We start from the raw sequence: 21989 nt of genomic DNA, 5'->3' as shown, positions 1-21989 counted from the left end.
TCAAGTCAGTAGCAGCTGTGGCCTACTTAAAGCTCTTTGATGAAGATGGAAACTGCCACATAAGCTTTGTTCTAGGCAAAACAAAATTAGCCCCCGACCAGAGTTCACCATCCCGCGGTTAGAACTATGTGCTGCCGTGTTAGCAGTGGACATTGCAGAGTTCATTACTGCTGAACTGGACATTCAGATAGATGACATCAGCTACTTCACGGATAGCAAGGTAGTGTTGGGCTACATCCACAATGACAAGCGTAGATTTTATGTCTTCGTGAACAACAGAGTGCAGCGGATCAGAAGGTTCTCCAGCCCCACACAGTGGCACTTTGTATCAACGGACAACAACCCTGCTGATCACGCAACAAGATTCATCTCAGCAGCACGCCTCAAAGACACCATGTGGCTTACAGGTCCAGCTTTCTTGTCACAGCCCGAGCAAACACACAACAAGCAGGTCACCTTCGACCTAGTGAATCCGGAACAGGACTTAGATGTTCGCCCCCTTGTGTCTACCCTGAGTACAACTGCCAGCGAGAGCACACTTCGGTCACAACGGTTTTGCCGCTTCTCAAGTTGGAAGTTACTCACCCGTGCCATTTCATGTCTCACCCATATAGTCCGCCTCTACAGGAAGCATGCAGAGGGTCCTCATGATGGTTGCAACGGATGGCACCACTGCACCCAAGGTCACACAGTGGAAATGCTCACCAAGGCCCAAAACACAATAATACGTACTGTCCAAGAAGAGACTTACGCAAAAGAGATGCAGTGTATCAGGGATCAAAGATCTCTTCCAAAGGACAGTCCCATCAGAGCCCTGAGCCCTTTCATTGACAAGAACGGCCTCATTAGAGTTGGTGGACGCATCACAGAGGCTAGTATAGGAAGCGAGGAGAAGACACCTATAATAGTTCCTGGTCGTCACCACATTGCCACTCTTCTTGTGCGCCATTATCACGAACTAACCCAACATCAGGGACGTCTCTTTACAGAGGGCGCTATTCGTTCTGCCGGCTTGTGGATTGTCGGCGCAAAGAGGTGTGTGAACAGTCTTATATTCAGATGCATCACCTGTCGTAGACTCCGGCGCGCCTGCGAAACTCAGAAAATGGCTGACTTACCTGACTGCCGCCTCAACACCGATCCCCCGTTTTCATACGTTGGACTTGATGTCTTTGGACCATGGTCAGTCTCTTCACGACGCACCCGAGGAGGTCATGCAGACAGCAAAAGATGGGCGGTTTTGTTCTGCTGTCAAAGCATCCGCGCCATCCACATCGAAATCATCGAGTCTATGGACACTTCTTCTTTTATCAGTGCTTTGAGAAGGTTCATCGCCATACGTGGACCGGTCAAAAAACTATATTCAGACAGAGGAACTAACTTTGTCGGAGCCTGTCATGAGCTACTGATCCCTTCCAACATCAATGATAAAGTGAAGAGGTTCCTTACAGATCAAGGCTGTTACCTCTCATATGGGTGGAGCTTGGGAAAGGATGATTGGGCTGACACGCAAGATCTTGGATTCGATGTTCCTACACCACGTGTCTTCAAAAATCACCCATGAGGTCCTAGTCACCTTGATGGCTGAAGTGACTGCCATTGTAAATTCCAGACCGCTTGTGCCAGTGTCTACAGACCCAGATGACCCATTTATACTTACTCCTGCAACTCTGTTGACACAAAAAACTGGTCCCTCTCTTGCTCCTCCAGGCGACTTTGATGGAAAAGACTTGTACAAACGTCAGTGGAGACAGGTGCAAAGTCTTGCTAACACCTTCTGGGACAGATGGAGGAAACAATACCTGTCCACTCTGCAGCCAAGAAGGAAGTGGCGGTCCGACAGACCAAATCTCACTAAAGGGAGTTTAGTGCTCATCAAGGACAATCAAGCCAAAAGAAACACATGGCCTATAGGGCGAATCTCAGAAGTGTTTCCTGGCAAGGACGGTAGAGTCCGCAAAGTGGAAGTGAAGGTGGCTCACCCAGACGGGGTTAAAGTGTTCCTGCGACCAGTTACAGAGTTGGTCCTCCTTTTACCATCCGAAGACTAGACTATGGTTGCTTTTCGGACATGTATGCTATATTTAATAATGGTATCCAGGGATACCAGACGGGGAGTGTTCTGTTCTGTAATGCTACTCATTGTCTCCCCTAGCAGTAGACTAGAGAATTGCGCTGTTAGTCAAGTTTGTTCTGTGGCATTTTTGATGATGTCATCAGGAAGCACTCAGGAATGTCTTCAGACAGCATTGTTTACATTTGTAAATCAATCTAAGGCCATCTGCTCACGTTCAAGCTATAAACGAGCATCGTCGGTATGTAAATGTTCTTTAACATGTCATCTTTCAATATAGAAGAATATTTTTATGTAAGATGAGACGTATGTTATCAAAATTGTTTTATATGTTTCTAAATGTTTACTTATGCCGACTGTAGTAAACAGAATAGTCTAAGCTAAATTGTGACTAAAATCCTTTAAATAGTCATTCCATTTCATTACATGTGAAGATGTAGTAGTCATTTATTATATCTTTGTTTTCAGTTTTACCCTACCTTTGACCACCATTAAAGAAGTAAACGATTCACCTTCGTCCAGTGTGGTGATTAGAGGAGGAGTTAAGCTGCCTGTCAACTTGCACAAAGGGTTGTAATGAGGACAGAACACTTCCTATATTTGGACTGGATTTGGGTCTCCCTACGGTGGCCGACAGGGGCAAACACTCTGCAACTTAATGAAACACGTAAATAGATAAAACACAATCAAATTAAGAAAACATCTTCATAAATTTAAAACAATAAAAAAACACACGTGCAGCATTGAGCAAATACACACAACACAACCACATACACAAACAATGCTAAAAAGAAAAGCACACAAACCCCCAAAACAAATGCAACAAAACAAAAAGCTGCATCCAGGTTACACAAAGGAGGTTCTCCAGGACTCTAGAGGGAGCACTAAGTGGAACAGCTGGATTTTTTACCCCACGGGGAGAGAGCGCTCTGCTTTTTTATTACCACAAGTTTACAGACACGTCTCTGCTGATTATCATCTGGGACCTGAGACACACCCACCAAACCAGAGAAAACATATCTCAAATATAGACTTAATATTTACAGGCTGTGATCTTAAAGCAGTTTCACACCGTTCTGAGAATGAACGCTCTCTCTCGCTCGCTCTCTCTCTCTCTCTTTCTCTCTCTCTCTCTCTGTTGCTCTCTCCCCGTGGGGTCGAAGATCAAGCTCTTCCACTTAGTGCTCCCTTTAGAGGCCTGTAGAATTTCCGTTGTCTAATCTGGATGCAGCGTTTTTTTGTTGCATTTGTTTTTGGGTTTTGTGTGCTTTTATTTTTTGCATTGTTTTTGTATTTGCAGCGTGTTTGCTAAATGCTGTGAATGTGTTGTCAAATTTATGAAGATGTTTTCTTAATTTGCTTGTGTTTTGTCTATTTTTTGTTTCATTAAGTTGCAGTATGTTTGCCCGTTGGCCACCATATCTCACCTAAAACTAACCGAACTCTAGTGTGCTTGTAAACAAATCACAAGCCTTGTTTTCAAGGGGACCAGAGTTTGGTTGTTTGGTCCGCACCAGAGTTTGAATGAGCACAACACAACCAAGCAAATATGTTTTTCTTATTTTAGCTCTATATACACGTAAATCATCACACTTCATTTGTTTTGTCATGTCTACAAAAGTTGTTTCCAAAGTATGTCTGCAGTAAACGGGTAAACATTCTAACAGCATCTTTTCTGTCTGGTTCAGACCTCCACCGAGTGAAACATTCAGACCATAAGCTAATGGACTGTAGCTTATGTATGTATGTATGTCTGTAACACCTAATGTTTTCCACAGGTGGGTGACAGGAGAGTGGGGATCCTGCTCCGTCACATGTGGTAAAGGTGTTCAGCAGAGGGACGTGGCTTGTGTTTACCATTTTCAGAATGGCTCACTCATCCACACCAGGGATCTGTATTGCCAAGGAGGAAAACCTCCTGTTGTGCAGGGCTGTGAGGGCCGCCTCTGCCTCACTTTGTGGGAGGCTTCAGAATGGTCCAAGGTATGTCACCCACTGTGCTGATGTTATGTGTAGACCATTGCAGTCTCTGGACCTTGTTTCCTATTAACAATTTAGAATGCACGTTTCTCAAGGCAGCACTTATGAAAGAGGCCGGGCCCATGAAAAACAGCTTTAAACACATTTTCCAACTGGATTAGATTAAGGACAGAGATTTACAGGCCTTTACTTTTCACTAATTTCACATCAAACGGCATTTAACAAAGAACATAAGATGCAATTCAGTGAGCAACAACTATAAAAACTAGAAAGATGTGTTTGGTTCCTTCTACGTGTTCCAGAGCTTTAAGGGAACTTTGGTATTACTCAACCCGGACCCTATTTTCCTATGTTTTTGTGCCCAATTGACTGATGGGAACAACAATCTTCGACATTGGTCCAGTATTGAGCTAGACTGCTGCAGTCTGCAGCTGTGAAATGAGCTGCAATGGAAGTTATAGGTCAATTTCGCATCTTAAATTTACGTCAACTAAAAGTGCTGTTTTATTATTCTAAATGTCTGTGACGATTATGGAAAGGATCCCTACAGAGATGGACCTTTTTGTTAAAGAGTACGATCATTTGGACGGTGCTTGAGTGGTTACATGGCAGCCTGTGTGAGGCTGCTGGCAGCAGTGGTCAAGCTTAAAACTGGACTCATATCAAAAAATGTTGTTCCCATCAGTTACTTACACAACATTGGAAGATAAGGTTTTCTTTAAGATGCTCTTAGCCCCATACAAGTGTAAATCATGATCATTTCTAAGGTTGAATGTTCAATTGTTCCCACTGAGGAGTGCACGTATTCCCGGTGTGGGGTGTGTGAGCCATTGCTTTGGGAAAAAACCCTTAGTTATAGATAGATTTTATGGTCATCTGAGACAAAATGCTTTGGGGATGTGGGACCCTAATATAAATTTTTGTTTTCAAGATATGAGACTTTCATTTTCCCAACATTTGGGAATTAGCCACACTTCTTTCACTAAGCGTTTGGTGTATAAAACATTCAGAACAATGTGAAAAAAGGTTTCTTTTTGGATATGCAGTACCGTTTTTTTCCTGTAATTTTCTTGCCAATACTCTCTGAATTCACATATCCTTTGCTGTTATAAACCCAGCAAGTGTTGTGTCTTTGTCTCAGCTCTTGAAAAGGAGTAAAGCAGAATAAATGTGTTCTGATGCTTGCATGCTCAGTGATGTCTGCCCAACAGTGAGCTACTGTCCAAAGGTCGAAAATACAGGCAACAACAAGGCCCATGTTTATTGCAATAAAGGACTAGTAAAATGAATTATAAAATTCTGTCAACCAGACCCCTCCTCATTAATAAGCTATATCAGTCTTGTTAGCTTCTTCCCACTGTGATAATATTGTGTTTTCCACTCTTTTCTACATATTGCTCCATCACTTCCTCCAGTGTTCATCGGGCTGTGGTCCAGGTGTTCACAAGCGCACAGTGTCATGTACAAACCCCAGGGTCTGTGTGATCCTCTGTCCCAGCCCACTCAGGAGGAGCCCTGTGAGGACTACTCCAGATGTTACGAATGGAAGACTGGAGACTGGTCCAAGGTATAACCCCATGGTTCATATATTGTTAAAACCTAATAAGGTTAAGCCAGGGATTAAAGTTCTCTGTCACTACAAAGAATTTCCTTCAATTTGTAAGGCAACTACAAATATTAGGTCCGTTGAATGAATTTTATATTTGTGATGTTTAATGTTTACAGACCTAATTGTGTTTTGAGAATTTCCTGATGCGTCAGCGAGGAGTTTTGCTTTGTTTATGCTGTAGCCTAGCTACACGCTTGTCTCATTTGCCGTTTGCTTAAAAAACACATGCCTGGAGGACTAAAGAAAGTCCAAAAGTGGATTATAGTGACACAATCGAGAGGGTGTGATTGATCGTGAGCTCTATGTGTGAGGGAAATGAGAAATGTAGGCTAGGTTATTGTCGTGCATTAAGGGACTGTATGAGGATAGTCCATAAAACCAAAATGTTTCATTATTAGTAGCCCTTGAATAAAAACAGTGAAGTCTTGCAAACTTAATTTGATAGATTTGAGTTGGTGTTAAATTGCATATTAACAAAGAATCCCCCTTTAAACACTTTTGGCCTGAAGTAATTAAATAAAGCCTTTCTACAATATGATTGCTGCAGTTGAAAAGAACAGCAATGGTTAGTCGATGGTACCGAAATATTGTTTTGTTTGTGAGGAAAAGAGAACACTTGCAATACTCCCGTTACTTTGCTGTTTGCATCTATCTATCTGAACTATCTGTATAGGTAGATGTGAACAGTTATGACTTGGTCGGAAAAAGGTAAAAATATTTTTTTTCTTCACTTTAATCCCTGGGTTATACAAGTAAAACACCTTCACACTCCACTATGTTCATTTCTAACAACTTACTCAGTATTCACTCCCCAAGAAAAAGGAAAAAAACCTCTTGAAAGAGAAAAAAATATATTATAATATTAAAATAAACTTTGTTTTGGCAGGATATTATTTTCCTTTAATACAAGTTTGTACTTTTGGCCAGTTACAGTATGAAAAAAGTTGAGAAATAAGTAAAAAGAAGAACAACAGTTCTAGGAACACAAACAGTTGGAAACAAACTAATATTTCACCAAGATGACCTAAACCCCTTAATTCAAGGTCAAACTAAATTAGTTTATCCGTAATGATGTTAATAACCCTTCATTGTACAGAAACTGTTTGCTCAACTACAGTAAATACAATTAGGTCAAAGCTGAAGCAAGAAGTCTGTAAACTGTGCTGGATGTTTACAACAGACCGCTCACATGGTGGAGGTTGGTTTCCCAACTGTCTGATCATCTGACGTTTGACTTCTTTTCAAGAATGTGATGATGATAAAAATAAGATCCAAGTTGTAATAATACTTAGGCCTGCACGATATTGGAAAAAATGTTGACAGTGGGATATTTTTCTCCCTGCGATTATATATTGCTATATGAAAAAAGAAAAAGTAATTTTTAAAAGATGACATAAATAGTTCTATCTGGAAATAATAAATCATTCTCGACTACTGCGGTAATTTTGTAGGGGAGTGCATCTATTTAGAATATAAAAATGAAAAAGGAACTTTCCTAATGTGAACCATTCTTTGTTGAACTTTAATGCTTTACAAACACCAAAGCAAGTAAGCGCTGTGACTGACCTCTTCTGAAGTGGTTTTGGAGAGGGACATCAGGTAGAAATACGCTGGTTGACTAGCATGACACCGTTGTATGCTTATAATAATCAATCCAGGCTAGCGTGTGACTGCATGTTGCTTCCTCTGAATTTCAGGTTGTGGTCGACTAGCGGGGCCAGCTCGTTAGTTTGATAAATTGATCAGACCTGCATGTCACACGCACTAGCAACAATCTCCAAGAACAATGTGATATTTTCCATAAAATCATATCTCAGTGCAAATCAAACCAGCTATTAAGCTAACTGAAATAAAACCATGCCAATCTCTATGTATGGTGAAGGGTGTGTGATGATGTGGGGCTATTTTAATTCCAAAGGCCAAGGGAACTTTATCAGGATGCATAGTATCCTGATCCATGAAATAACTGGCCTTTTAAAAGTAAAAATCTGCCTGCCTCTATGGGAATTTAACATAGGGGTGTGTATACTTATGCTTCATCAATTTTAAGGAAGAACATTTATTTACTTACTTAGAAAATTGGTGTCCTTAAAGATTGGATTTTACCTCATTTTTTAATTAAGGTATTAAGATAAAAACAAAATGTTATTCCTCTTTTTAGTCAACTTAAGCATGGGCATGTAAACTTATGAGCACCACTGTACAGCTCTGTGTAACTCACTTCAATTATCCCTTCAATTGATTGCTGATGAGGGCCTTGCTCAAGGGTACCTTGGCAGCAGATGAGAGAGAAATTCTTTAATTGCTAAATTTTATTGTTTTTGTTCTAAATATGTGCATTTATCACGGGTCTTAGGATATCTCATAACTACAGCTGTCTGTTTGTGTGTAAACAAAAACAAACCTGAATTACAAAAAATACATCTAATACCTCTTAAAAAGATTGTTTGGATCTTTTGAAGTGGGGTGTATGAGGATACTTATCTTCCGTTTGGAGAAGCAGGCAGGAGTACCATCACGGAGGCTAAGCAATGTCCGGCTCTGGACGGGGGCAGCAGCTAAACACATTTTAGACACCTTAAAAAGGCTCACCTGAAAAACTATATCAGTTTAAGTGTACACTATATTTATAATATTTTTCCCACATTGCCTTGGCGTCAGATAGGCCTTTCTGACGGGGAACGGAGCCCGTCTTGCGTGCTTCTCCAGCCTAGGGGGGGTGGGCCAACCTCCATTTACTTTACATAGGTAATAAGCAGCTTAGACAACCCCACTTAAAAAAATACAAACTAGGCCTTTAAGATCACAAAAAAAAGTATGTCAATTGTTTAACCTGTACAAAAACAGAAAAGTGACCTGTGTCAGAAGTGAACCCTGTGATTGGCTGTTTCAGTGCTCATCATCCTGCGGGAAGGGCCTGCAGTCGCGAGTGGTCCAGTGTATGCACAAAGTGACTGGTAACGACTGCCCAGTGACGCTGAGACCACCGACCTACCAGCCCTGTCATCATGGTACCTGCAACGACAAAATCAATGTGAACACCATCACCTCTCCCAGGCTAGGTGAGACACTTGTCCCAACTCTGTTCTACAGGGGGGGTTAAGGGTTAGGGTCGCCCTGTTCATTAGATTATAATAAAGACCTCCGACCAAACACACTGTGGAATAATGAGCAGCTTCTCATATTAAAGGATCATATGGGATCATGCATTTGTGTCTAATAGACTGAGCTGGTCAAAAATCCAGTCCAGTATTGAGCGAGATCACAGTGTTGAGTAATTGTGCAACCTCGATTTTTATTAAATGTTTTGCTACTGACAGGTTATGATTGTTATTAAGTGTCATTACACATTATTGACCTCACAGGGTGACTTGTCGTAGGCAGCAGTGTGGATAGTCTGTTGTTTCACTCTCCACAATGCTGTCTTTGGATAAAAAGTTACCTTGTGAGATCAATAATGTTATCAGACACTTTTCATAACACTAAGAGCCTCAGTAGCAAATAAAAAAAAACTTACAAATCGAGGATGCACAATTGCCCCATTAAGTTACATTACAGCTCGGTTAACGCCGGCCCATCATTGCGAGCTTGCTCAATACTGGTCCAATTTCAAAGATCAGTCTATTAAACACAAATGCATGGGGAAATGGGACAAGTTGAAAAAGGCAGGTCATACATGCACACACACAGAGATACTGAATGCGGGACTTGTACTGTGCGGTACTAACAGTTTTAATAGAAATAGTTTTAATTAATTAAAAACATTTTGAGTACTTCTAAAACCAACACCAAAACCAACATTCCCAGCTCCAAATCACTAACAGCCCCTAAAAAAACACATCCAATAGCTACTCGACAAAGATGATGTCAGCAAGAGCATTAAAGCATGTTGAATAGGTCAGGATCCCAGGAATCCAATTTTTTTTGGAACAGTGGAATTGCATCTTCTAGGTCCGTTGTAAATGTAAATATGCTGTATTTATATAGCACTTTTCTAGTCTTAATGACTACTTGAAGCACTTTTACATTATACATTACATTCATCATTCACACACATTCATACACTGTGGCCGGGGCTGCCGTACAAGGTGCCTCATCAGATAAACACTCACACACATTCACACTTGCTCCGATGCACAGCATCAGGGGCAACTGGGGGTTCAGTGTCTTGCCCAAGGACACTTTGACATGGGACTGCAGGGCCAGGGATTGAACCCCCAACCTTCCGATTGGCAGGCAATCGCTCTACCACTGAGCCGCAGTGTGTGATGCCCTGTGGCCCAAAAATACTTTATGATGCAGCACATTAACTTGCTGCCTCTCTCCTATATCCCCACAGCTGCTCTGACCTACAAATGCATGGGGGACCAGTGGACGGTGCACTGTCGTGTGATCCGAGAGAAGAACCTCTGTCAGGACATGAGGTGGTACCAGCGCTGCTGTGAAACCTGTAGGGACTTTTATGCCAAGAAAATACTGCACAAGAGCTAATGACCAAATGCACCTACTTTTCCTCTACATAACGCTCCTTTTTGTAAATGTTTTTAATATTGTTAAATGTTTCTACTGTTGATGAAACTTATTGTATTTAAAAAAGAAAAGAAAATGGCAAGTACACATAAATGTACATTTTAAATGGGCTTATAAACTTCTACATTTAATAAAGACTTGAACATTTCTTTTGCTGTACACCAAAAAGCAAAAGAAAGATGGGGAGGCCTTTATTTGCACAGAATGATTAAAAATAAGTCTTTGGTTTTGAAGTAGACTCTAGCTTAGTTTCCATCGACTTGTCAATCAAATTATCTGAAGTCTGGTAAAAAAGATCCAACCATCCAACTGCTTTAAAGTGAATAAAAACTTGTGTGTGATAATGTCACATGCTGTTTTGCGATCCACTTGATACATTTTATGGTGTTTCCATTTATTTTCACTCTGAATCGCATTCAACATTCAAGCTGACATTTGCGTTGGATACCAACTTACAAATGAGTAATATTGTACAAGTTGTAATAGTGCTAGTGCTATGTGCCAGCTGATAGGGACTCATCAAGCTATATAATAAGACAACAACGATGCTATCAACACATTGCTATGATGATGCAGATACATGTAAAAACAGAGGCGGCCTGTGGTGTGGGAACAACAGCACTCCAAACAGTTCTGGAAGATTGTGGTTTAGAGACACCTTACGGAAACCCTTTGGTTGAAGCATTTTCGGATTTGACCTATTGTCATTTTATTGGCCCATCCCTTGACCCAGATAAGCCATGGCATGAGATCTTGCACTGTAACCTTGTGCCACAGATGTATTTAGCAACAGACAGGACTCATGTCCTGATTAGACCCCCTGCTAAAGGCTGCAGGGATTTTGTCAATAGACAGGGCTAGCCATCAGTCGTACTACAGGCGACAGTAGACGGTCGTTGCATCTTAAGTACATTTGCATCGGCACTCCCGGTAGTGCGCATTGGGCGACAGTCTTCACTACTTCCGACCTGTAGCCTACAGGTGCTTGTGTTTAACCATAAAATGTCCTAAAACTTAATTTCAATTCATTATTTATTCGTCAAGTAATGTTTGCATAAGCCGTATATTAATCAACAGAAATTCCAATGAAAGTTTAACTTTCAGTTGATATTCATGAACTTCAATTGGCGCTTATTTCATTTGAGTTTTTTTCCAACATTTGTTTTTTAAACTTAAAGCAGCATTTGTATGAGATAATTTTATATAGGCTTAAAAGAAAATGTTCGGTATTTTAACTGTAGTTACAGACAAAATTGCCATTTTATAATTACGTGGGCAAAGTCTGGGTAATGAGCTGCCAGTACCTTTTCTGTTATTTTGTGTAATCATATTCTTATCAAATGAGGTTCCATGGTCTAATGTGTAATTTTAGGTGTTCTTGATTTTAGGGGTTCTTGATACGAATTGTTTGGGAACAACTGTTTTAGAGAGCCACGACAACACAATGATCCCAATAATAACTATGTAATAACCACTATATACAATGTCATGCTTTTCAAAAATAAAGCAATGACATTGCTATTAATGGCACTGCCTAATAATTATCTTTAAATGGTTGAACATTGAATACTTCCTATCAGCACTGAATATATGTCACCAACAGCTGCTGTTCAAAGTCATTATCACCCTGTCAATCCTTTCTACATGGTCATGGTGCTTACATGCCTCTGTGTGTGCATCAATCTTTTCCCAGGGGATGAATGGTGCTATCTTATGACCTGATTCACTGTTGTGGAATTCAGCTTATAATCAATGAGTATGTTTACATGCACACTAATATTCCACAACTCTTCATAATATGACAACATTCTTTGGATATACTGTATATACAGAGCATTCAGAATATGAGTCTCATCAGGGTTTTTACCACAGTTTGTGACAGTTTACGACCTCTTGCCTGTTTGGGGCTTAAAGGTCAACTCTGTGCCAAGCAAAGAGCCAAAAGTTTGCAGGGCCGTGGTAGAGATGCATGGCCAAAACAAAAGGAGCAATACAGCTACTTTTAAACATTATGAAGACTGGAATATTATGTGCATATAAATGTAGTCGGTCATGGTCCTATTGTCATTGTTAACAGTTATCTGCTTTTGTATGTTGGATTATTTAATAACATTGCCTTTTTATTGAGTCTTTTTGCCGATGTATTGCAAATACCCTTAAGTATTCCTGTACTGTACTTTGTTTTAGTTGCACATGAACTGCCATTACATGTATTACATGGTGCTGATTTGGAACTGAGTAAACCCTCTGTTACTACAGTGATTTGACCATTTGTCTGTTCTGTGTAGTCACACAGATATGTACTGCCTACTTTGTCTGATATTCCTTTATGCTTATTCTTTATTTGCTGCATTCTGAGCAAGAATTCTATTTTAAGTCTACTGTAAAGTGATTCTCTTATTTTGTTAATAGATGTAATTAACATTCAAAATCAAACCTATATGACCCAATTTTAAAAGGTATGTGGATTTACAGAAAACTTAGATTGGACAAATAGTCTTGCTAGCTATCTGGATTTACCCTACAGAAATCTGAGGAGCAGGTAACATGCTAATATTATGTTTTTCCCCTTTACTTTGTGTTATATATTTTTTGTGCATGTTATAGGTTTACAAAGTGAAAAAGCCCAAAGTGCCTTCCCCAAGGGGACTTACCATCTCCCACAGAAAACACTGTTCACAACAGCTCTATTGTAGTCCAGCCTTTACTTCCAGGAAAAACGCTTGTCACTTTGCATACCTTTATTACATTATAAAGCTTGGCTACAAACTAATTTTTTTCTATTTTTGTTATTGCCAATCTTCATTCTAACCCCAACCGGCCCGTCAGACACCGCCTACCAAGAGCCTGGGTCTGTCCGAGGTTTCTGCCTAAAAGGATGTTTTTCCTCGCCACTGTTGCTTGCTCTGGAGGAGACTACTAGAACTGTTGGGTCCTTGTAAATTCTGGAGTGTGGTCTATCTGTATAGTGTCTTGAGATAACTCTTATTATGAATTGATACTATAAATAAAATTGAATTGGCTAGCTGCTGGGGTAGCACACCCTCATACTCTGCTTCTGACTAGCTAGTAGTCCTTACCTAGGAACTTTGCATGTGCGACTCCCAATAAAAGATGGAAGAAAAGTGAGATGACTCACTCGGTAGCTAAAAGAGCGCTCAACACTCATGGTGAAAAAAGGAGCTGCAGCAAGGAGCATTATAACAAAATATGGTGTTTTTGGAAAATTAAACCATGTAAACCTTTTCTAGTACAACCTCTAAATACAATTATGAACCAGAAAATTAGTATATAAAACCATAGTCCTCATCAATCCACTGGAGTTTAGAATTACAACACAAAGAAAGCGGAAGGTAACAGACATCCGGTGGAATATCCGGCCGCGAAGTAATCCCAAAAGTGGAGTGTCGTGGATATAGAATACCTTAACCCTTTATGGAACAAATGGACTACGTCACGTTTTACATCACACGTAACTGGAAGTGAAGTAACGTTTGATTTTAACCAAAACCATCTATTTCTAAACTTAAGTAGTTTTGTGCCTAAACCTAGCCCAAATGAGACCGTTACCTGTTACGGGAGGTGACAGGAGGAGGACCCAAAAACAGAGTCGAGCAGGCGGGTAGAACGTCAACAAAAAATCTTTATTATAGTTCATGAGAAAAACACAGGAAAAGCCAAGTCCAATACACAGGGAATCCAAAAAAATCCAAAACTAAAAGCAGAGCAGGGCAAGGCAATCACAAGGGAATATTCCAGGGGAGTACTCACAGAGAAAAAACAAGCGGAAGGAACGTTAAAACACCAGGAACGCAGACACATGCAGCACAACAGGCTCGAGGACCAAACTAACGATGCAGTACTAGACAAAGGGAACACAGAGGTTAAATACAAGAGGTAATGAGATAATGGGGAACAGGTGAGACAACAGGTGAATCACATTAGGGCGGGGCTGGACAATCAGACAGGCAAAAGTAAAGCTAGACAAGACAAGCCAAGACAAGACAGGAAGCTGACTACCACAATAAAGCAGAAGGTAGAACAAACAGATACGGGGGAACAAGACAGGACCAGTGACTCAGGACCACAGAGAAAACAGGCAAAAACACAAGGAGGCCAGAGAAAAGGGAAACATGCACCCAAACAAAAACCCCAAACCACAACAGTTAACGATGTGTTTAAACTGCGAGTTACGTTCTCTGGTGTAGGTGAGGACCTATTTCCTGCCACCACTCAGCTGCTAATTTATGAAACGCTCCTGTGGGTTGTTTTAAACGACCGATATTGTTGTATGATTCGTATTACAGTAGTAGTAAACAAACAATTAAATGCCTTACAAATCAGTATAATTTATTTGCAAACAGATCAGAAATTGTTTATAGGTGTTGATATTTTTTAATAATTATAAATTCCTCTGTGAAGCATCCGTTACTTGCAATATTAATATTTTAGATGAAGCTAAAGTATGAAGAAATCTTTTATTTATTGATAAATAAAGGGTTGGAGGTAAAGTTGTAGTCTGTTTTTCATCTAGTAAGTTGTTCCTACCTATCAAAAAGTGAAAAACAATTGTTATTAAGCATATGGCCCACTGATGAACGTGCTTGTATTTGCTGCTTTGCCAAGCAGTGTTGCCAACTCCTCAGTAAGGAAGGTAGCTATTTGCTGGCCTAAAAGTTGCTAAATGACATCGCCTAATTTGCATAATCAGCCATGTGCATGTAATTGGGATGGACACTGTCGGTACACGATCCGTCCTGCGCATGTGCAATATGTTAGCAAGTGCAGATGATAATCATAATGTACGAGGATTTACCCGGGATTTACGGCACTGCACAATCTGTTCCACAGTAGCGGTCTGCTGTTAGCCTTCACCGGAAAGTTAACGACTTTAGTTCAGCTAACAGCTAATTGGGCTAACCGCTAGCTGAGACAGCATGTAAAAGACCCTCAAATATATATATGTCAGATATGGTTCAACAGGACCCAGAAGCAGACAAAGACGGAAGGTATTTTTACCAAGTTTATTGCAGTGTAGTCAGGACCAGTAATACAACTGGGTGGCAGGCTAGACATCAGGCCGTAGAAGCAGGCAGAATGTCCTTCTTGGCGTAGCAGGCAGGTAAAGTAACAAAAACCAACGTCCTCTCCACATGAATGCGACGTAACAATCCGGCAAAGACTGTGGAGAACTGCAGGGGCGTTTCTCAATACCAAGTAAGCAAAGAACGGACTTGTGTTCTTGGGGAGACCGTACTTGCTAGCTGTACCTGGAAGACTGAACTCGCAAGTTCAGAAGAACACAAAACGCTGGTGACCGTTTTGAGACGAAGCGTTCTTCCTGTTATTGCGCAACACCCCCAGCAAAGAGGGCGCTTGCCACTTTATAGTTAGCTTTGATGTGTGTGTTCATAATAAAGCAAGGACGGTCACCCTTCACACCGCCTTGTTGTTTTGTTGTTTAGTCTTCCAGGTTTTCAATTAAAGTGCTATTAAGTATCACGGGCCAATAACTATATAAATACCGACACAACGGCGGGGAAAAAATCCTTGTAACTTTGTTCGGGATTCAATTTTAATTGAAAGCAGAAAAGAAACGTTAAAATAGGCATTAAAATTATAGATGGACTGGGTAAAGTTAGTCACTGCCATCTGTATACGTTACCGAGAGGCAGAAGAGGATCCTGCGAGGGAGGAGAGCCAGGATGAGGAGGACAGATATATATATGACAGCGGAAAAAATTGTTTAAAATATCTTACAATTGTGGACCTGGCTTTGCTGCAGTGGTCTGTCTAAATGTGGGGCCAGAGGGGTCTGTCTAGACGTGGGGCCAGAGGGGTCTGTGAGCTGACTGACTGACCGGCTCGCGAGAGTCATTCCCGGCTGGCGTAGCAAGCTCGCCCGCCGGGGTTTGCGGAGCTTTCAAACTCCGAAGGCTTTTTTAATTCACCATCAATTTTCGTTGAACTGCCTATATTCAAAATCTACACCGCTGATTTCTCGCCTTAAAACATCTTAAAAATGAATTATTGATTTAATAATAGACGTAAATTGTGAAAATATGTGTACCGGAAACCATAAGCGCTTTACACCCGAATTGAATGCTGGGATACCTGCCCGGCCAAGTTCACACAAGTCACCATCCGATGTATCCTCGGTAAAATGGGCGTGTCGAGATCACATCCGGGGATTTTAACTGTTCTTGGCGAAATGCTAACTTGTGTATTGGGTCAGTACTTTGGCCACCAAACATGACGTTTCACAAGGACACAAGGACACAAGTCCATAGAAGAACACATATTGAGAAACGCCCCAGGTCTATATAAAGCAACACAGAGAGAGCTGATATGAATCAGGTGTGCTAATCAGTCAGGAGAGTGAGCCTGCCCTACCCAATTACCAGAGAGAAACAAAACACAATCAACCACACACACCCCCCCAGCCAAGTCATGATTGAGACATCCTGACAGTACTCCCCCCCGACGGCCGCCTCCAGGCGGTCCACCGGGCTTCCCAGGGAACCGACGATGGAAGTCCCTGACCAGAGCAGCGTCCAGGGTCTGCGAGCGAGGAACCCAGCACCTCTCCTCCGGACCGTAGCCCTCCCAGTCCACCAGGTATTGAGTACCACGGCCGCGACGGCGGGAGTCCAGCAGCGGCGGACTGTGTACACCCGCTCCCCATCGACGAACCGGGGCGGAGGAGCTGGAGGCGGCGGAGGGAGCAGCGGGCTGAGGGCAACAGGCTTGAGGCGGGACACATGGAAGGAGGGGTGCACCCTCATGGAGCAGGGCAACTTCAGCCGGACCACCACAGGGTTAATAATCCTCTCCACCACAAAAGGCCTGAGGAACTAGGAGAGAGCTTGCGAGAAACAGTCTTCAAAGGCAAGTCCTTGGCGGACAGCCATACCTTATCCCCTTAGAGTACTTGGGAGCAGGGATACGACGGCGATTGGCTTGGTGCTGGTACTGAGCCGAGGACCTCAACAGCTTGGAGCGGGCCCGATGCCACGTCCGGTGGCACCGCCGGACATGAGCCTGGACTGAGGGAACAGAAATGTCCTTCTCCTGGGAAGGAAACAGAGGAGGCTGATATCCATAAAGACACTGGAACGGCGACATACCTGTAGCAGCAGTCGGCAGAGTGTTGTGAGCGTACTCGACCCACGAAACTTGAGAAGCCCATTTGGTGGGATTATCGGAAACCATGCAGCGAAGAGTAGCCTCCATCTTCTGATTGGCACGCTCAGCTTGGCCATTGGTTTGAGGGTGATAACGGAAGATAAACTGACAGAAGCCCCCAGAGCAGAGCAAAACCCCTTCCAGACCGCAGAGATGAACTGTGGACCACGGTCAGACACAATATCCAACGGAAGCCCGTGAATCCGGAACACCTCCCGGACAAGAACCTCCGCCATCTCCTTGGCAGAAGGTAATTTCGGAAGAGGGATTAGATGCACAAACTTGCTGAATCTGTCGACCACGGTGAGGATGGTCGTCTTACCCTCAGACGGAGGAAATCCAGTCACAAAATCCAAAGCCAGGTGCGACCAAGGACGGCGAGGAATGGATAGGGGTCGCAGGAGACCGGCGGCGGGCCTGTTAGACCCCTTGTTCCGGGCACACACAGGACAAGCAGCCACAAACGTCCGCGTATCCGCCTCCATGGTGGGCCACCAGAACCTTCTGCGAAGAAACACCAGAGAACGAGAGACTCCAGGATGGCCCGTGAGTCTAGATGAATGAGCCCATAGCAAAACCGCAGATCTCATGGAAGAAGGCACAAAAAGACAACCCGGAGGGCCGTTACCTGGACCAGGGTGTTCACGTAGCGCAGCCCTGACCTCCTCCTCAATCCTCCAGGTGATCGCCCCGATCACACAGGCGCTGGGAATCATGGTGTCCAGAGTGGCAGAATCATAGTCACACTTACTGAATGCACGAGCGCATCAGGTTTGACGTTGCGCGAACCAGGTCTGTACGTCAGTGTGAACTGGAAACGACCAAAAAACAACGCCCACCTGGCCTGTCGGGAATTCAGTCGCTTGGCGGAACGGATATACTCTAAATTCTTGTGGTCGGTCCACACCACGAATGGATGCTCAGCCCCCTCCAACCAGTGCCTCCACTCCTCCAGCGCCAGTTTGACTGCCAACAGCTCCCGGTCACCCACGTCATAGTTCCTTTCTGGGGGAGAGAGACGACGGGAGAAAAAAGCACAAGGATGCATCTTGTCATCAGTAGCCCGCTGAGACAGAACAGCACCAACGCCGACGTCAGAAGCATCGACTTCAACAACAAACTGTTTAGTGGAGTCAGGCTGGACCAGAATGGGCGCTGTAGTGAACCACTTCTTTAAGTCTGAAAAAGCCTCACTAGCCGTAGCGACCACTGGAAGGTTCGAGAGGTAGAGGTGAGACACGTCAGGGGGCAGCTACTCGGCTGTAATTGCGAATAAACCTCCGTAAAAGTTAGCAAATCCCAAAAACCTCTGCAACTGCTTCCTGTTCCCTGGTTCAGGCCACTCTACCACTGTTTTCACCTTGCATGGATCCATCCTTATCTCACCTTGAGAGATTATATTGCCCAAAAACGTGATAGTAGGTGTATGGAATTCACACTTCTCGGCCTTTACGTAAAGACGATTCTCCAAAAGGCGTTGTAGCACCTGACTAACGTGGTGGATGTGCGCCGCTGGATCCCTGGAAAAGATCAAATATCATCAAGATACACGAACACAAATCTGTTGAGCATGTCCCTGAGGATATCATTAACCATGCTCTGGAAGACCGCAGGGGCGTTGGTAAGCCCAAACGGCATCACTAGATACTCAAAGTGTCCAAGTGGCGTATTAAAGGCAGTCTTCCATTCGTCTCCCTCTTTAATGCGAACCAGGTGATAGGCATTGCGTAGGTCCAGCTTAGAGAAAATGACCGATCCCTGTAGAGAGTCAAAAGCAGAGATCATGAGAGGCAATGGGTACTTGTTCTTTACCGTAATGTTATTGAGACCTCTGAATCAATGCAGGGCCTGAGGGTGCCATCTTTTTTCCCCAAAGAAGAAACCTGCTCCCAGTGGAGATGAGGAGGCGAATAACGCCAGCTGCTAGCGACTCCTTGATGTAGGTCTCCATAGTCATGTGTTCAGGCTTGGATAGGTTGTAGAGGCGACTCCCCGGGAACGGAGAACCAGGCAATAACTCAATAGAGCAGTCGTAGGGGCGGTGAGGCGGTAAAGAGAGGGCTTGTTGTTTGCTGAAGACCAACTGAATGTAAATGTAAATGTGCTGTATTTATATAGCGCTTTTCCAGTCTTAACAACTGCTCAAAGCGCTTTTACATCTACAGGAGACATTCACCATTCACACACATTCATACACTGTGGCCGGGGCTGCCGTACAAGGTGCCACCTGCTCATCAGATAAACAATCATACACATTCACACTCCGATGCGCAGCACCGGGGGCAACTCGGGGTTCAGTGTCTTGCCCAAGGACACTTCGACAATGACTGCAGGGGCAGGGATCGAACCACCAACCTTCCGATTGGCAGGCAACCGCTCTACCACTGAGCCACAGCCGCCCACTGAAGGTCATGATAATCAAGAGGAACATTAGATAAGTCTGGTTCTACAGTGCCCGTCACCTGACTGGAAACGGACTGGGGTGTGGCAGAGGTTAAACAGCTTGCATGACACGCAGTACTCCAACTAATGATCCTCGAGGTGGACCAGTCAATGTTAGGGTTATGGTGAACCAACCAGGGATGGCCCAGGACTAGTGGCACAAAGGGAGAACTAATAACAAAAAAACTTATTTGTTCGATGTGGTTACCTGATAATTGTAACCTAACTGGGCAAGTGCGGGCAACCACCCGGGCCAATAACCTACCATCAATTCAATTCAATTCAATTTTATTTATAGTATCAATTCATAACAAGAGTTATCTCAAGACACTTTACAGATAGACCACACTCCAGAATTTACAAGGACCCAACAGTTCTAATAGTTTCCTCCAGAGCAAGCAACAGTGCGACAGTGGCGAGGAAAAACTGCCTTTTAGGCAGAAACCTCGGGCATCAAGGGCATTAGCGTCAATAGGCTTATCCAGTAGTATGTAAATGTAAATGTCCTGTATTTATATAGCGCTTTTCCAGTCTTAACGACTGCTCAAAGCGCTTTTACATCTACAGGAAACATTCACCATTCACACACAGTCATACACTGCAGCCGGGGCTGCCGTACAAGGTGCCACCTGCTCATCAGATAAACACTCATACACATTCACACTCCGATGCACAGCACCGGGAGCAACTCGGGGTTCAGTGTCTTGCCCAAGGACACTTCGACAATGACTGCAGGGGCGGGGATTGAACCACCAACCTTCCAATTGGCAGGCAACCGCTCTACCACCGAGCCACAGCCGCCCCGTGGGGATCTTTAACTGCTCTGCTAACACTTCATCAAGAAAACTCTCATCTGCTCCAGAATCAATAAGTGCTAACAGGCTACTAGACTGACCTTGGTAAGTGAGGGTGGCGTGAAGTTGGGTGCGTGGACGAGGAGATAGAGGGATAGCTGCTCTACTCGCTAGGATTCTCCTCCCATCTAGCGAGCTTGCCTGTTTGAAGGATTGTCGGGGCAGGATACCAGGAAGTGTCCAAACTGGCCACAATACAGACAACACTGATTAGAGATGCGGCGCTGGCGCTCCACTGGGTCCAGATGCTGGCGACCAAGCTGCATAGGCTCCTCTCTAGAAGGAGAAGCACGGCGTAGTCAGAGTTGGTGGTCCCTGGGCGAGCAGTCCTCCGGAAAACGGAAGCGTCGGTGCGGGTTAACGTCACTCCCTTGTCGCGGGTTTCGAGACCCTCCTCCGCTCCCGCAGGCGATTGTCAATACGAATAGAGATAGAGACTAGTGCATCCAAATCCACGGGTTCAGGATAAGAGATTAATTCATCTTTTATGACCTCACCAGACCCCTGAAAAGCGCTTGGAGAGCCACCGCGTTCCAGCCGCTCCCCTCGGCCAGCGTGCGGAACTCCACGGCGAACTCAGCTACACTCCGGAGCCCCTGGCGAAGAGAAAGCAACCTCGTGGAAGAGTCAGGACCACTTGCCGGATGGTCGAAAACCTTGCATAGCTCAGAGCAGAAGGTGGCGTAGGACGAGGGGAGTGGACTGCTTCTCCCATACAGCGGAGGCCCACTGAAGAGCATCCCCTTTCAACAGCCCAATAACAAAAGCAATCCTGGATCTGTCCAAGACGTAGGTGCGGGGCTGTTGTTCAAAAACCAATCACACTGCATCAAAAATGATCGACAATGTCCCAAAACTCCCTCATAACCGTTCCGGCGTGGGAACCCACGGTTCCCGACCATGGCAGTGTGACGGGTGGCGTGGGAATCCGGCAGTGTGGGATCCGGTGGTGTTGCTGCAGTAGCGGATAGCTGAGTACGCAGCCCCGTGACGTCAGCGGTAAGTTGTCGCAGCCCATCCATAATCTCCCTGAGATACTGACTGTGTTGTCCGAGAGTGTATTCTTGCACTGACACTGCATGTTTGACTGCGTCTAAGTCCGCTGGGTCCATACTTGGCCGGATTGTACTGTCAGATATGGTTCAACAGGACCCAGAAGCAGACAAGACGGAAGGTTTTTACCAAGTTTATTGCAGTAGTCAGGACCCGTAATACAAGGGTGGCAGGCTAGACATCAGGCAGTAGAAGCAGGCCGAATGTCCTTCTTGGCGTAGCAGGCAGGGTAAAGTAACAAAAACCAACGTCCTCTCCACAT

At 43.8% G+C, this 21989-nt stretch overlaps 1 protein-coding gene and 1 long non-coding RNA gene across 2 annotated transcripts in view; both read left to right on the top strand.

Annotated features, from left to right (window-relative positions):
- adamts17 (ADAM metallopeptidase with thrombospondin type 1 motif, 17) overlaps window positions 1-10299 on the top strand; it is a 116652-nt gene extending 106353 nt beyond the window's left edge. Inside the window, 5 exon segments of the mRNA XM_032536540.1 lie at window positions 3853-4057; window positions 5470-5524; window positions 5527-5621; window positions 8557-8725; window positions 10003-10299. Of these exon segments, the coding sequence (XP_032392431.1) occupies window positions 3853-4057; window positions 5470-5524; window positions 5527-5621; window positions 8557-8725; window positions 10003-10154 (676 nt within the window). The 3' untranslated portion in view covers window positions 10155-10299.
- The window catches only part of LOC116702410 (uncharacterized), a 295446-nt gene that overhangs the window by 164602 nt on the left and 108855 nt on the right, over window positions 1-21989 (top strand). The window lies entirely within an intron of this gene.

This window comes from Etheostoma spectabile, chromosome 15 (assembly GCF_008692095.1).
Source record: "Etheostoma spectabile isolate EspeVRDwgs_2016 chromosome 15, UIUC_Espe_1.0, whole genome shotgun sequence".
Classification (NCBI taxonomy): Eukaryota; Metazoa; Chordata; class Actinopteri; order Perciformes; family Percidae; genus Etheostoma; species Etheostoma spectabile.
The sequence above is the reverse complement of the archived record's forward strand: the minus strand, read 5'-3'. Positions and strand labels throughout refer to the sequence as shown.